The sequence below is a fragment of the Buteo buteo genome, chromosome 16 (assembly GCF_964188355.1).
Source record: "Buteo buteo chromosome 16, bButBut1.hap1.1, whole genome shotgun sequence".
Classification (NCBI taxonomy): Eukaryota; Metazoa; Chordata; class Aves; order Accipitriformes; family Accipitridae; genus Buteo; species Buteo buteo.
The window spans coordinates 12,999,775-13,015,646 of NC_134186.1; the positions used below are offsets into that span (position 1 = coordinate 12,999,775).

The 15,872-nt window shown below is 55.5% G+C and overlaps 1 protein-coding gene across 3 annotated transcripts; it reads right to left on the reverse strand.

Moving 5' to 3' along the window:
- Positions 1 to 536: 536 nt before the first annotated feature.
- On the reverse strand, positions 537 to 15,820 carry IFITM10 (interferon induced transmembrane protein 10). 3 transcript variants are annotated; one of them, XM_075047892.1, is made up of 3 exons: positions 12,823 to 15,820; positions 10,055 to 10,469; positions 537 to 1,364 (listed from the first exon to the last, which is right to left on the reverse strand). In XM_075047892.1, exons 1-3 carry the CDS (start codon positions 12,831 to 12,833, stop codon positions 1,215 to 1,217), a joined length of 576 nt encoding a protein of 191 aa, XP_074903993.1. In that variant the 5' UTR covers positions 12,834 to 15,820; the 3' UTR covers positions 537 to 1,214. The 3 variants fall into 3 exon arrangements, with proteins under 3 accessions (XP_074903993.1, XP_074903992.1, XP_074903994.1); XM_075047891.1 differs by lacking the exon at positions 537 to 1,364 and adding an exon at positions 2,318 to 3,880; XM_075047893.1 differs by lacking the exon at positions 537 to 1,364 and adding an exon at positions 3,912 to 7,983.
- Between the last annotated feature and the right edge of the window lie 52 nt (positions 15,821 to 15,872).

Sequence of the window (15,872 nt, forward strand, 5' to 3'; positions counted from 1 at the left end):
CCATTCATTGGTGGTGTTTTCAAGTCAGGGTGTGTTGATTTGCAGCACCGCAGGCAGCTGCAGGCAGCTATCGGGAAGGGCTCCGAGCTCCTGCCTCATTCAGCAGCAAACGTGCGGCGTCTCCGAAATCTGGCTCTCAGTAACGACCCTGGGAAGTGCAGCGGTAGCAGCAGGTTCAGACTGCGGCGATTTATTTCTGTCTTCAACGTTGGTCCTAGCAGGGGAGGGGGGACCTGCCCACTCGGCTGCCTTTGCCTGCTTCCCATTGATCGACCACCACAGGAGTCACTGAGGTCTCTGCTCTTAAATCTGGATATGCGCCCTCCTTCACGGCTGCATGCTGCCCCGACCTGCAGCAGCATCCCTCACTCCTGATTTAAATCTCTCCCAAGCAGCCGCTGGTGACATGAGCATTTTCTCTTGCCAGCTTGTAGGGACCAGGAGCCCAGCCCTCCTAAGGAAGGAATTAACCCAGCAGCATCCGATATCAGAGGTATCTTTTATTGACCATTTACAGAAATACAGTAGCACTCGGTTTAGGGGGCTTGGGCGAGTTCTCCAGAAGGTGCCTTCCCTCTCAGCATTGCCAGGAGATCCCGAGGAGAAACCTGCTCTTTAATGCTTTGGGGTTTCTCTGGAGGCTTTGGGGCTCCCTAGCATGAACTTCCTAACACCCTCAGCTCTCCAGGGGTTGGGAGTTATTTGAACCAGTGGATGAAATTCAAGAGAGGAAAAGAAAAAGAAACGCCCATACATCGGGGGGTGGTGGGGTGGTCTGAACACACCTGATATGTTGTGAGCCAGCCCTGCTGTGGTCCCCATCCATCACTGCACGTGCCTTCCACTCGGCAGGACCCCACTGCTCCCCAGAGCTCAGCTGTCTGCCTCTAGGCGTGTGTCGCTCTGGGCTTTGCACGCTCTTGTCACATGGCTTATTGGCCAGAAAATAAATATTTCTTGGTCTATTCTTCTCCTTGTGCATGTGTAAGAGTGAGACCCTTTCCTACAGCAGTTCACATACTGTTTGGGGGCAGGAAGGGTATGCTCAGCTGGGCTGATAAACTAATTTAATTTTTTATGTATGTATTTAACTGGCTTTTTTTTTTGCAATCAAGGTGTAGGTTTTTTTTTTTTGCGTCCTTGCTACAAGAAACGACTGCAGACACTTCTGGCATAGAGGCATTTTGGCGGCGGCTGCTGCTGTTGGCCTCACTCTAGTAGTCAGTGAGGGGGTATCGCAGGAAGATGAAGATAAGGATAATACAGAAGGTGGCAAGGGCTGAGCTGGTGATGTTAAAAAGCCGGGCTGTCTTGGCATCTTCAACTGCTCCATTTAAGTCATTGAGGAGTTTCTTATCCCGAACCTGAGACCCAAAAAAATAATTAAATAAAATAACTGGGAGATGTATAAAAGATATAACTTGTTTCAAGCAACACCCACAAAACCCAATGCACTTGTAGGGTACCTGTACAGTGGATGAGGGCTGGGCTGTGCCTCTTTGCATTTGAATGCTTGGGGTGCCATAAAACACCCCGAGGTGAGGTTTGCACCCCGGCTCTGCAATGGGTTGAGCTTGTGAAGCCAAGCCCTGTAATACCTGTAGGCTGGAAGCCCCTGGGAGCAGAGAAGACCTGGAAGAGTGATCCATTGCTGTTACCAACCAGGCAAACCAGGTCCCTGTGGCCTCTGGAGTGGGGCAGTGTCATTCTGAGCCAGAGGGTGCACAAGGGAACTAAGGTGCCATTGTGCACCCCGTGCCCGTGGGCACTAAAGCATCCTTCCCACCATGTCACAGCCCCCTGGCCCTGCAGCACTGGGCTTTGGCTCACCCGGCCCACAAACAAGAAGGCTGGCTGCGGTTTTGGTGCGTATCCCCATGCCTCTGTCTGCGCTGAGGGGCTGAGCGGGTGAAACCTGGCACGGCATCCTACTGCAGCTCCGGGGCTGCGCACGAGTCTCCAGCATATTAAGCAGTCCTGGGTTAATGAGTTCCTTTTGCAGGTCTTATGCGGCTCGTGTAGCATCTCTGCCACTGGCAGTTTTCAATCCTGACATCGTGGTCTGCTCTCTTCATTATCCTGTGGGCTGGGACTTTCATGGGCTTGCTTTGGGACAGCTCTGCAGTGGGTAAGGATTGTGCATGTCCGTGTCACTGGCATGTCCCCACCTCCTCCAGGCTGCCAGGCAGCGACGGCACCAGCAGGCAGTGGATGGCACAGCTACGCAGCGGATGGCACTGCAAAGCAGCGATGCCACTAGCAGGCAGCGGTGGCATTACCAGGCAGCGGATGGCACTGCCAGGCAGCGGATGGCACAGCCAGGCAGCAGATGGCACAGCCAGGCAGTGCATGGCACTGCAAGGTAGTGATGGCATTGCAAGGCAGCAGATGGCACAGCCAGGCAGTGCATGGCACTGCAAGGTAGTGATGGCATTGCAAGGCAGCAGATGGCACAGCCAGGCAGCGATGCCGCTAGCAGGCCGGCGTGGCACTACGAGGCAGTGGATGGCACAGCCAGGCAGTGCATGGCACTACCAGAAAACAGATGGCATCGCCGGGCAGCAAATACCACTAGCGGGCAGTAATAGCACTGCCAGGCAGCAATGGCATCATCAGGCAGCAGATGGCACAGCCAGGCAGGTGATGGCATTGCCCGCCAGCAGCAGCTCCACAGTTTGAGCCCAGGATGTGTCCCTGTCCCCAAACTGTCCCTTCAGCCAGCACTCAGCAGACCCGGGCATCTGGAACAACGAGGACATGGGATGAAAGGACCAGGAGAACTTACCCCTCTTCCCTTTCCTGTATCCGAGCGGGGTACCCAGGGGCTGGCACGGCATGGCAGCGCCTGCTCGGCTGCCCGCTTTGGGGCTGATGGCTTGCAGGCCGCGGGGCCGTGTGCCCTTCGCAGCCTGCCTTCGCTGCCAGCGGTGTGAGCCCTGCCAGGGCACTGCCGGCTCAACGCTAGATGTCGGCGGCAGGCTGCGAGAACCAGCCCCGGAGTCCTACCTAGAAACGTTAATAAGGCTTTCATCGACCAGGAGCTTTCTGAAAAGACTCTGCGATGGATTCAGACCACGTCTCAGTGACTTTTTCTCTCTCCCTCCTGCAGTGCTTACCCATGGGGCTGTCCTGAAAGTCTTCTGCGACTTGCTCAATATGGGGAAGGGTTGCTGGATCCCATGCTTCCACTGAGCCACGCTGGTTCACGGGGACTCCAAAACCACATCTCAGACCCTCAAGCAATGTCCCCTCCTCCATCACACCAGTGATGACCTCTCTGCACAAGCAACCCCTGCTCTTCATTAATCCTGGACCATGCCTAGGGAGGCTGCTGCTGGCATGAGGCCACGGGAGCTGGCACTGGCAGGCACATAGGCAAGAATGAGAGCTGTTTTCCTCCTTGTATTAAATCGTGCCATGCCATGTCCTCAGCCTCTGTCGTGCCCCACTCCTGGGAGCCTGCAATTGGAGCTGGGGCCATCCACCCACCACCTCCCTGCTGGGCACTCGGCAGCTACAGGGCATCCTTCTGGGAGCGGGGACAGGGGACAGTCACAAATCGCGCATGGCTCTCTGGCGTGCTTGGCTGGTGCTCCCAGCAGCAGAGATGACATCTGGGAAGGCAGCAAGCTGGCAGCCTGGGAACCTGCACGCCTTTTTGTGTCAGCAGCATGTCCGGGATGACTCACCTTTGAAATTATTTGGCAAGTTTAGCATCCTCCCCAAAACCCCTGAGTGCAGCAGCAGCCGGCACCTCCTCACCCACTGGCGAGAAGCTGGGAGGTCCCTGCAGCCAGAGCCCCAGGGGTGCTGCATTCGAGCCAGAAATACCACTCGCTGCTCCAGGAAGGCTCTTTGAAGCTCTCATGCGAGGCAAACCCTGTGTAGAGCAAATGCCTTTTGCCCCTTCCTCCACTGTAACCCAGCCGTGGCTGGGAGAGGTTGCTCTCTGCCACAGGCAAGCTGGTGTTTGCCATCAGGGTTTGCCAGGCAGACAGCGGTTTCTCCAGCAGACCGGCGTGGCCGGCACACCAAGCTCTGCAACCCTCCCACAGCTGAGCTGCTTGCTTTGCCTTTGTGGGGCCAGTTCCTCTTGGCCCCAGGACCTCCTTCCCACCCCTCGCCTCCTGCTCCTCCTGTCCCCGGGGCACCCTGCCTCCCTTATTTCTGTGTTCAGCCCTCTCCCAGTGCTCCCAGCAGCCTCTCCCACCTGACACCAGCTCACACTCATGACTGGTGCTTCAGCTCTTTCCCACGGCACACTTCAGCAGCGCCTGTCCTTGACTTCCCCATGGCTCTCCCTTTGGCCCTGCTCCAGCCCTGCTGCTGCTGAGCATCTCTAGCGAGGGGCACCCAGGGCCGCCCTCTCCCCGGTGCCACCATTTCCTCCCAGTTCCTTTTTTTGTCCTTCCCATCTCTTCTCTTTCCTGCTGTTTGGGCCCAAACCATGGTACCACAGCCACCTTTGACTCCTGCCGAAGGGGCACCCAGCTGCCTCCTCTCCCTGCCCCTCTGGCCAGTTCCACCCCCATCTCCCACCAACCCCTGTGGCACACGGAGCTCTGCCTGCATCTCCTGTCTCTGGCAGTCCCCTGCCCTTTCCCTTCCCTAGCGCTCCCCCAGCTCTCTTCTGGCTGCGCTGGCCTTGGTCACCTGGATCCTTCATCCTCGACGAGTCCTTGGTCCCCTTTCTCTCCTCCCTTATTATTTCCCCATACACTCTATGGCTTCAGCAGTCACCCTCATGCAAATCATCCTTTATTGTCCACTACAATTTATATTGCAACAGAGCCTCTAAGAGCCGGACAATTGCCAGGGCCCCTGTGGCACGCAAGTGCAATGAAAAGGAGTTTCTCCTTCCAAACCACTCGCAGCCCTGGCCTCCTGCATCTCTCCAGGGCGGCCTCGCCTCCTCCTGCCTGGCCTTGCACCCCCAGATGCTTCCAGATGTCTCCCTTTAATGTCCTGCTGCGGCATCTGAGCCAGGCTCTGGAGGAGGAGCTCTCCTGGAGAGCAGATAAGTGTTTCAGCTCCTTCCCCGCTTTGTCCTTAAGGAGATGCTGGTGTCTTTCTCATAGTCCAGCCTCAGCTTTTCCTATTTTCATGCTCCTGTAGCCACCACCACCACAATGTGCTGGCAGCTGATGCATGAGCTTCTGGGAGCCCTGGAAGCTGCTTCCTTCCACAGCCGAAGAGGTGAAGCACGGTGAGGGACAGGTCCCCAAGGTCACAAGGCTGAACTCCACCCAGACCCAGGTGTAGTGTTTCCTTAGCTACAGACTCTTTTCTCATCATCATTTTGACCCTTCTCACCTTGCCTAAAATTAGATGGGATTTTTGGCCCTGCTTTGCATTGAGATGTCTGGTGTGTAAGGATAATTACACCTGCTGACTGTGGGGTTTCCCCAGGCACTCCAAAGCACTGTGTGGTGGCCCCTTGGGAGATCCCACCCTGGACAAGGCAGAGCTCACCTCTGGTCCATGTTGGCAACTTATATGGTTCCTTTCCTCTTCCATGCCTGGCCTTCCATGAAAGACAGCCCGCTTTTGTGCTTTAACGTGCCACCTGTCACCTCCCTGCTGCTCACCTTGTTCTCCACCATCTCCATCTCACCTTGTCCTCCACCATCTCCAGCTCACCATGTCCTCCACCATCTGCAGCTCACCTTGTCCTCCAACATCTCCAGCGTGAGTGCCCAAGGGCTCTTTCTCTCCTCCCTCTGATCACTGTCCCATGCCCTTCCTCCCCTTGGGGTTTTGCCTTTAGCTTCCTCTCCAAGCGCTCCCCTTGACTCCTACGACCCTGCTCCTTCCCGGTCCCTTCCCCAGCAGCCACCTCCCCTCTCCCTGCTCATTTCTGGGAGAAGGGAACTTGCTGTGGGAGTACGAAGTGCTGCCTCAGCTTGCAGGAGGAGACGAATGGTTTATTGATAACGAGCCTAATGAGGCTGTATTTAAGGCAGCCCGGCTTTTAGCATGCAGCCCACAGCTGGTTGTCTGTAAACCTATTTCTGTGCAGAGCTCTGCATCCCTACACAGAAGGAGCTCTGGATGGGGTCCTTGGATTTATTTGCTCTGTGAGTTGGTCAAGAGCTCTCCAGCCCACGTACCTCCACCACATTGGCACTGGTGTCACGGGGCTTTCGCTCCTGCGTTTCACCCACCTCCAGAAACGATTGCTCCTCCCAAAAAGCAGGCTGAGAGCCTGCCTGAGAGGTTGGGTGCCGCAGCCTCTCTGGTTCTCAGGGTTAATAAATAGCGATGAATTTGTGCTGGTCTGCTTCCACTTGAAACAGGGAAGATCAACAGGTGGTGAGAGGGGAAGGCAAACAGCCGTGCCCGGAGCTGTGAGCTAAGGGCCGGGCAGAGAGCAGGCAGGAGAGCTCAGGTGTCCTGGGGTGCTATCACGCCACATATTTTGGTGGTCTCAAGGGGAAAGAAAACTCTGCAAGCAACCCTGAGGGCTGCTGCTGAAGCTTAAAAAGCCAGCAGGGCTTCTTGCCATTTTCATCTCTATACAGCCACAACGAGGCATCTGTGCCGCGGCTTGTCTCACATCCCAGCTCCTCTGATCTACCGCCTCACGGCATAACAGGTACTGAAGGACTTGGCTCACCCTGGCAGTCTCCGGAGACAGACCTCCTAACGACTGAAGTGAGATCTCCTGCCACCAGGCACTGATGTATCATTCATTACTGCTTGGAGCTGGGAAAGAGGGAGGGAGGGAGCTGCCGAATATCAGGCCACGGCATTTGCTCCTGATCAAAACCAACTGAATCCAAAGCGTTGTTGTTGGAGCAATCCTCGCATCTCTGCTGGTCTGGGGTTAAGGCTACTTTAGGGTTTCTAGCTTCCCTGGTCCTGCTGTTTATCTCTTCTTCCCCAGCACCAACACACATTTACAGGTACGTGTGAGTGCCTTGCTTGTGCTCTGGGAGTCTGACCTTGAGAAGCCTGAGATGCTAGAAATAACCCCCAAGGGATACATGAGCCCGTGTGACTCCGTTGCAGCCCAGCAAGCTGTGTCTGCCGAGGATCTGGCCCGCTACGGGTGTAAATAAAGATGAGGCGTGCCATCGCACTCTTATTCAGAGCCCTTGGCTAAGATGTCCGTCACACAGAGTACTTGGCTTGGATGTCACGGTCTCTGGCCTCACCTGACTTCATGTCTTTCTTTGAATAGGAGCATAAATTCTTTGAGGCTGGGGTGGTTTTTGGGCATTTTTTAGTAAATGGTGGTGACCATGAAATAACATTTCCCTGCAGAAAGAAATCTAGAAGGCTGTGGCTCATGTGCAAAAGGCCAGGCAGACATGGAGGTAGTTTTCCCAGCTGTGGCTGAAACCAATAAAAGTGGGCATGGGGAAGGAGACAGCTTTATGGTAATATTCAAGTGTACCTAAGCATACATCTGGCTTCCAGTGTGGGCATTATGCTGCTGAAACCAGTGGAAATACTAGGGTGAGCTAAGATATATAATGAAACATCTCATGGACTTGGGGCACAAAGGAGCTACTGCTTTATTAACAGTATGAATCTGGCAAAAGCAGATGACATTTATGGCAGGGTATTGAAAATGCTATTTCTGATAATGAAAACGATGATTTCTGAGGTTGCTAGATGTTTCAGTTATTTAAAGGAAATGTAAAAACTGTAACCCAGGAACCATTTAATGCCATCAGTGTGCTGATGGCCCTTCAGCCAGGAAACCTGTGCTCCACTGGCCGAGGGCTCTGCCATCAGAGGTCCCAGAAGGGGCTCAGGGAGGGGAAGATGTTGCTCTCCTCCTCTCCCTCCCACAGCACCTTACTCAGCCTCTGCAGAGCACAGACGTCCTAGAAGGGCTGGGATTTAAGTATCTCCTGCTCAATTGTCCTTACATTTAATTGCAGAGGAACAAGAGAATTCTGTTTAAAGGGGCATCTGTCCTCAGGGCATTTCTTGCTTCTGCTTTCTCTGAACTTCTGGGAAAAACCTTATTGACTGTAAAAGAAAAGAAAATAACAGGCTTCTGGAGAAATAAGCCTAACATCTAGCCTGGCTGGGATGTTGTGGAGGTCTCTGCAGTAGCTGTGAGCAAGGAAGGATCCCGTCTTTCTTAATATCCTTATGGTCTTCCCCAGGAGAGACCTTCTGCTACTGCCCCACCATCCCCATTGCTTCCCACCACCCATCCCAGCAGCAGCCTGCAAGGGGACTCGCCATCCCTTCAGCCACTTGCTAGCTCTGTCCTGTGCCTCTGAGGGACAGTTTGTTTCTATTTTCCCCTGCCACAGAGTCACAGCCACTGGGGAGCTTCAAGACCAGAGCAGGGTTATTTCTACCCCCTCTACGCCTCTTTGGGTACCACCATTACATCCGATCAGCTACCACCTCCGCAGTCCAAAAAGCACAGGCTGTTTTTTGCCAGCCATCTTCTATTTTCCCTTCCCTGATTTGGAGCAAATTTGCCCTTGTTACTTCTGGGCTTTGCCCTTCCTTCCACCTCATGTCAAGGATAGTGAAGGTCCAGCCTTTAAAAACCCTGTAGGTGGCAGACCCTACTCCATCCTGTCCCCTGGGGATGGGTCTGCCTGCTCCTCAGGCTGTCCTGCCGGACCACATCTACCCAGCTACCCCCTGTATCTACCACTGTGTCCCGGTGACGTGACACCCTTTCTTAGCCCGCTGTAACCATGCCTCTTGCACAGGAACGACACTGATCATTAAAGGCAAACTCAGACAAGCAAAGACATAAAAAATAAGGAGGAAGCCAGTTTCTTCCCTCGCTGGCTAAAAGAGTGGGGGGTGTTAAGGGACTCCCTCCCACCACTCGTGTTAGGCTGCTACTGCCTGGCTTTGCCCTTGGGGCAGTCCCGCTGGTGGTGATGCTCAGCCCTGGCACAATTTAAGCTATTAAGTGCCTTGCCCAGGCAGCAGCAAAGCCTGCTGCACGGGTGGTGGATGGGTGCTCACGTCCCATCTTGGGGAAGGGGAAACTGAGGCAGACACCATGGTGCCAGTGCTGGGTGAGCCCAGGGCACAGGTCTGTGGACTTGTCCCCGAGCCTTTCTGCCAGAGACCCTGACGGGCACAGGAGCAGCCTCCTTGCAGTGCTGGGCACTCGCGGTCCAGCTCACGGGAGCTGGATGGGGTTAATTGATTTGTTTCTGTGACGAAGCCCATCTGCGCCCTGGCCTTCCTCTAAATGTTGCCTGCCAAAACAAATCAGCTAGCTCCTCTCCGGGGCCACCCAGCCGCCCCGGGCTCTCTGCACATCCATTCAGTTAGTTTTGCATCTGGCGGGCAGGGAAGGGGAGGGCAGCCCAGGCCCATCTCTCCCAGCCTTGCCGGGCTGCTCCCCCCTGCAGCTACCAGGAGTAACCTGGTCCCATCCCCGTCATGGGCTATGCTCCACGCCATTGCCCTCTCCATCAACACGGCTCGATTTCCCCCCAGCCCCGACACTGTGTGAAGCCCCCCTGCACTCTCTTCCACCTCCTCGGCTACCCAGGGCTCGTTCCCACAATGCTGGCTAACCTCCAGGACTTGCCTTGGGATTTATAGGGGTTGGGGCAGTGGGGGTGGGAGCTGGCCACCAGCTCTAGTGTTTTAATTAGGGAGAGGGCAAGAAGGAAACAGGCAGGATTGCCCTGCACCTTGGCAGCCTCTGCCACACTGCAACTTGCCAGGTGTCGGCTGATCCTGGCCGGTTGCTTCTTACTGCTTCTGCCCAACCACCCAACGCTGCTGGATCCTACCCTGACGATCTCTAACCAATAGGATCCCGAAGAAGGGGCAGAGCGCTGGGGTGCCTGAGGGCACAGCATGAGCCAAGCCAGCTCCGTGTTGCCTGCCCGTCACCCTGCCGCCGCGGTACAGCAGAGGCTCCGAGGGTACCGGAGCGAGTGAAAGTGCCTCCTCCCCACCCGAAGCAACATCCAAGTCACACCTCGGCTCTCCCCATCCCCAGAGGCTACAACCTCTCATTTGGGTGGCAAAGATGCGATTTACCCTCAAATGTTCCCCCCCTCTCTGGTCACCCCTTACCCCGTGCCTCGCGCTCAGTACTCACTTTCAATGAATAGGCCAAGGCGATGAAGCCGAGGCAGCAGAAGTTGAGGTATACAAAGTTGAAGATGGACCAGAGATAGTAGTCGTTCACCTCGGTGGTGTCGGGGTAGATTTCGATGACGGTGGTGGGGTTGGTCATCGTCTTCTTCTCTACCGAGTGCTTGCACGGGACCGCTGGCCGCAGGCTGTCCCCTTTGCAGCTCTTGCTCTCCATGAGATAAACGGCAGAAGAAGGAGACAGGACGGGCGAAGCTTGCCGGAGAGCCGGGGGCTTGGCGATGCAGGCGAAGCAGCCCTGCGGGGGTCCCTGGGGGGGTCTCGGGGTCCAGGCCACCCCCTCGAAGGGGCACGGTGGGCCCAGGGGGGGGTCCTGTGTCCTCTCCGTGGTGGCTGCCGTGGCGTCACCGCGCTCTGCCCTGGCAAAGCAAAAGGCTCCCTGTGAAAAACGGGGGTGAGGGGATGGAGAGGCCGGGGAGGGGGGGGCTGGAGAAGAAAAAGGGGGGGGAAGGACCCAAAAAGGAGAGACGTGGGGGGAAGGCAGGAGAGAGAGAGGGACCGGGAGACAGAGGAGAGAGCGGGGAGAGGAGTGAGGGAGTGGGCAGAGGAGAGAGGGAGGGGAGGAGGGCAGGCAGGAGGGGGGGAGGAGGAGGGAGAACCGCTACACCCGGGGACCACGAAGCCGCCGCCTCGGCACGGAGCTGCGGCCGGCTCCGGCCCCGCGGCGGGGGGCAGAGGAGCGGGCAGCAGCGGGCAGCATCCCTCCATCCCTCCATCCCTCCAGCCCTCCAGCCCTCCAGCCCTCCAGCCCTCCAGCCCTCCCCCTCTTCCTCGTCCTCCCCCCCCCGCCGCTGCCCGCTGTCCTGCGTGACCCGCGCCCGAGGCACAAGTGGGGAAATAAATAAAAAAAGAAAAAAAAAAAAGAAGGAAACAAATAAAAGCAGAATGAAACACTTGGGAGGAGCCGAGGGGGGGCTCCGGGGGAGTTGCCAGCCAGCCGCGCTGCATTCCCCCCCCCCGCAGCTATCCCCGCCCGCCTGTCGGTCTGTCTGTCTGTCTGTCTGTCGGGGCCTTCTGCTTTCTGTCCCATGCCGGGATGGGAGCGGGTCGCTCGGCTGCGGGGCGGCGGGCGGAGCGGGTCTCCCGGTGCGGCAGAGCAGCCCAGCCCCTCGTCCTCCCTCCCTCCCTCCTGGGGTTTTTATTTTTTTGGGTTGTTGTTTTTTTTTTTTGGTTTTTTTTTTTTGGTTTTTTTTTGGCTGAGTCCTTGTCTCTGCGGGATTCCAGATGGGATTGCATTTCCCGATTCCTTCCACCTGCCAGCAGGTTACCCCCCCGCGCCCCCCCCACCCCCCGTTTGGGGGGAGAATATCGTGGCCGGAGAGGAGGAGGAGGAGGGGCAAGAGGGGATGAAGGCAGGGGATGGCGAAGGGGATGTAGGAAGAGGTTCCCCCCTACCCCAGCTTTGCAAATAGAGGAGACTAGTCCACCTCTGGCTGCCCGTCCGTCCGTCCATCCGTCTCCTCCGAAGGCATCAGGAGGAGCGAGGGATACTCACAAGGAGGGATGCGGGGAGCCGCTGCATATCCGGCTCAGCACTGCCTCCGGCTCGGCTTCCTCGGCGCTGGAGTTGCGGGAGGAGGGGAGGGCAAGGGGGGGGGGAGCACCCATGGGCTAGGGGTGGGCAAGGGGGGAGTTAGGGGATCGGAAAGTCAACCTGCAGCCCCCCCCCGCTCCGAACAGGAATGCTCCTCCGTGTCTCAGCCCTTCTCCTCGTGTGTCCCCCCCCCCGCCCCGGGGACGTCACCTCCTGCTTGGAGCATCCTGGTAGCACCCCGCTGGAGAAGGGCATCTCCTGGGCCCCGGCCGAGCGGCTTCCCCGGCCATCCGGAGGGGATGCTCTGCCCGACTCTCTCCAGCATCACCCAGAGAGACCTTGGCAGCGGGGACTCGCTGCAGCCTGGGTCGTGGGTTCGCTCCCATGGGCCTGGGCGAAAACCTAAAGCGAGCGTGGCAGGGGCGTGTGGGGACGATTGGGACTGCGTGGCAAGGGGAGGTGGCGGCGATGCAGCGCCGTGGGGAAAAAAAGTGCTCCGGTCGTGGGGGATGAATGGAAAGGGGATAAATCCTGCATGCGGGGCGATAAATCCTGCCGGCACTGAGCAAATCCCAGTGCGGGCAGGGGTGGGAGCACCCCGGCAGCAGGATGCAGGGCATGTAGCTGCTCTACGGGAGGGAGGTGGCGATGTCACGAAGGATGGACAAGCCTGGGAGGGCTTGGCTGTGCCCGGGCTTGGCACAGGATCAGGGAAATGCTTGCTGCCTCCTGTTGCCAACTGCCCTGGGAGCTGTGTGGAAACCCAATTTTGGGGTGCTGCAGTAGCACACCCCCCCCAGGGACACGATGCTGGAGAGCAGCTGGTGCCACGCAGGGACAGCTTGCAGGTCATTCGGGAGGATGCAGCTGTGGCATGGGGAGGGTGAGGACATGAGGATATGCCGTGTCACCCCGCAGTGGCAGAGCCCGGCCCGGCGCAGGTGGCTTTGAGGCAGCAGCCAGTTTGGCTGGGGGGATGGGGAGGGGGAGCAGAGAAATCCCAGAGTTCTGGAAACAGGCTGGGTAAAACAAAAGTTTGTGCAAGCAGTACCTGCAAGGGAAGGGAAATCCTCTGGAAATGCCTTAAACCTACCCACAAAGTGCTGAGCTAAGAAATAAGGATGGTAATTCACTCGACCGTTCACTGGCAGGTTTGGCTCCTGTGTAGGGGTACCCACCCCGTGTTCATCCCTGTGGGTCGGTGTGATGCGAGGGGACTTCTTGCACAGCCACACCGCTCCCAGGCAAGAGGGGGGTCCACTTTCCGTGAGGCTGGTTGAATGCTTCTGAAGGTGCCTGTGCTGGTTAAAAAAGGACAAATTGCCCTCTCGTTTGGGATTTATCACTGCTGGAGTGGTGTTCAGTCCTGCCAAAGTAAAGAGAGTTTTATTAGTGCTACTGCTGCCCGTGACGAGACCCAGGTCTCTCTCCTAGAAGCTGCTAAGAAGCAGAAGCAGCGCTGGGGTGAGAGTGATGTTCCTGTGGGATTAAGACGTTTGCAGGAGAGGCAGAGCTGTGGTCAGCTGTCGTCAGCTTTTCTGAAGGGCTTGGACAAACACGGGCAACCAGAAGCTGTGCAGAGCATCCTTCCCAGAGGCTCAGGAGGAGCAACGAAACTCCTTGGATGCAGATTGCTGCCTGCCATGGGAGCTACTGATGAGCCTGCTGTTCATTTGTCTGGGGCAAGTTGCGTAGGTAGGGCTGCTCCTCTTCTTAACATCAGGCAGGGATGGAGGGTGAGCAGAGAAAAAGATCAAAGAGGGGGTCTGGAGGTGGCAAAAAAAGGCAGCAGGGTGGTGTAGGGGAATGTGGGATCAAAAGAGGAGGGCACATTCCCTGGTGTGAATAGGGTTGAAAGGTCAGGGATGTTGGATGGCTGCTTTTTCTCTTCTCCAGGTACCAGGTCAATCCTACAGTTTGCAGAGCACTTTTTGTTTTTTGGGTTGGTCATTCATCATCTTTCTCAATGCTAAGTGTGAGTGGTGAGAGGTTTATTACTGTTGAGCACAATGGCATATATGCAGCATCACCAGTTCAAAAACCATTCATGTGACCCTTCAAAATTAGGGAACTGGCTTAAAAAGTAATGACACAAGGAATAAAAATCCTCAATACTCTGCATTATTTTAATGCTCCTCCAATTTTCTGGGGTTCTTTAAAGGTCATGTGTGCATGACCTCAACCATAAGGTCTAGGACCACTTTCAAATAAAAGCTGGGGTGAGTATGAATAATTGCCTGTATTACTGTGGCATCAAGGCCTGCATCCCCTTGTGCTAAGCATGGGACAAACAGAACAGGAAGATGTCTCCTGCCCCAAAGCAATTCTCCTGTAATCGTGTTGGAGACATGTGGGCTGTAGCATAATCAAGCGCTGTAAGAGCCATGAGAAAGTCTTCCATCTCAAATCCTACTCCAGCTCTCCAGAAAATCATTAGCAGGACCTGCCCCTGCTTTTTTTCCAAAGGAGAGAGCCCACAGCCTCTTGAATGCTTTTTCTTGTTCCCCTATAAAATTCCTCAATGGGTTGTTAAGCCCCATAAGCAGTAAGGTGGCCTGAGGCTTGGAGGGGTAAATCCTATCTTCCCCACTCTCCCTTGATCTCTGCCTCCTGTCCTCTAAGCTTTCAGTCTGCACTCCGCTTCTTTTCCCTCCCAAAGGAACCTAAAAAGAAATAAATCCAAGAAAGAGTGGAAAAAGATAAAGCCACCAGCCCCCAAAACAACGTGCTTAGTCATTCATGATGAGTTAAAAATAGTTTCCCAAACGAGCAAATTGCTGAGCCAACCAGATGAGCGTCATCTCCATAAACAAGGGGTCTCATCCTCCCTCTCCTTGGGCAGGGCCTTGTCTGAATGGGCTTTTGGCAAAGCCCTGAGCAGAGTTGGTTGGAGAAGGCTCAGGCCCATGAAGACAGCCCTGAGGTTCAGGGCCAAGCACCCTACTACTCAAGGGGATGTGTAATGAAAAATTTTATCTTCTTTGCATCAGCGGAGACATTTAATAAAGAGTGAGTTATCAAATTGTCACGTGCACGGAGTTCTGCAGAGATGGTGCAGTAAATGGGAGGGCTGCTGTAAACCTGAGTATTTGCTGGGCAAGATAACATGGGGCTGCGTGCAGGATGCTCGTGGGATGGGGGGAGCTCTTCTCCCTGCTCGAAAAGCATGGGTGGACAATCCTGGCTCTTGGGTTCTCCAGCTCTTGGCCAAGATCAAGCCTGTGATTGTTCCCACTGAGACACAACGTTCAGTACTCACGGCACGTCTAAAGGCTTAGGCGCAATCCCCTCAGCAGAAACAACGCCCTCATATTCCAGTCGATAAATATTTGGCAGCGGATGACTTGTTCTTCCCTTGGGCTGTTGAGGAACGGTGGGCTGCATGATTGGTTTTCAGGACCCAGCCAGCTCTTTTGGGTTAAATCCATCTCTTTAACATAGGAGAACAGCTGATTGGGGTATTAAGGCATCCTGGGGGAACAGAGGCTCGGGTCATGCCAGTGGGGAAATCAGTTAAGCTCTCTGTATGCTTAGATCTGTACTCAGAAAATGGGATGGGACTTGGCTGCATCCATCTTGCTTATGTAGATGATGCTTTTTTCAAAGTAAGGATTAGCTCTTATCTTCCACCTGGCACATGGGCCCTTCATTCTGCATTGAGTCTCCAGCTCCCATACGTACAGCAGCACTAGGACTAAAAGTCACACAGGCAGGCAAGAGGGATGGATTTTTCCTACATTTTCAACCCCCCCCCCCTCTGTTCTTCATCACTGGGCTCTGGGAGCATACACTTCACATCCCAGTGGGTTTTAGGTTGGACTTAGAAACTGGAGTCCCACCTCGGCTACTACAGGACTGCTCTATGTCCCAAGTCAAGCAGGAGCTTGTTCTAGCTGGCCCAGAGGACCAGGGGACAACCTGAGTACCCTTGCTGGGTCCAATGGAGGACTACCCTTGGCAATACTCAGCCAGGGACATCTGGTGCCAGGAGAAGGCTGTAGGCTAGGAGAGATGCTGGGAGTACCTGCAGCCCCAGTGGCATTGGGTCAGGCAGGTGACACTGTCATGTCACCCTACAGAGGCTGGGTTATGTTTTAATGCATTGAAAAGACAAACCCGACACGCTCCCAGCACATTTCCTCATCAGAAAGAAGGTAAGGAACCCTTCTGAAACACAAGTCCACATCTGGGCGACCAGACATACTGGGACAACAGGTCAGGGAGACAG

Bases quoted from the DNA above. Each gene is read 5' to 3' on its own strand.
- IFITM10 (XM_075047891.1), bottom strand. The intron at 3,881-10,054 runs GTGAGTACTGAG...TGCTCTACACAG, and splicing joins CCTTGGCCTATTCATTGAAA to GGTTTGCCTCGCATGAGAGC.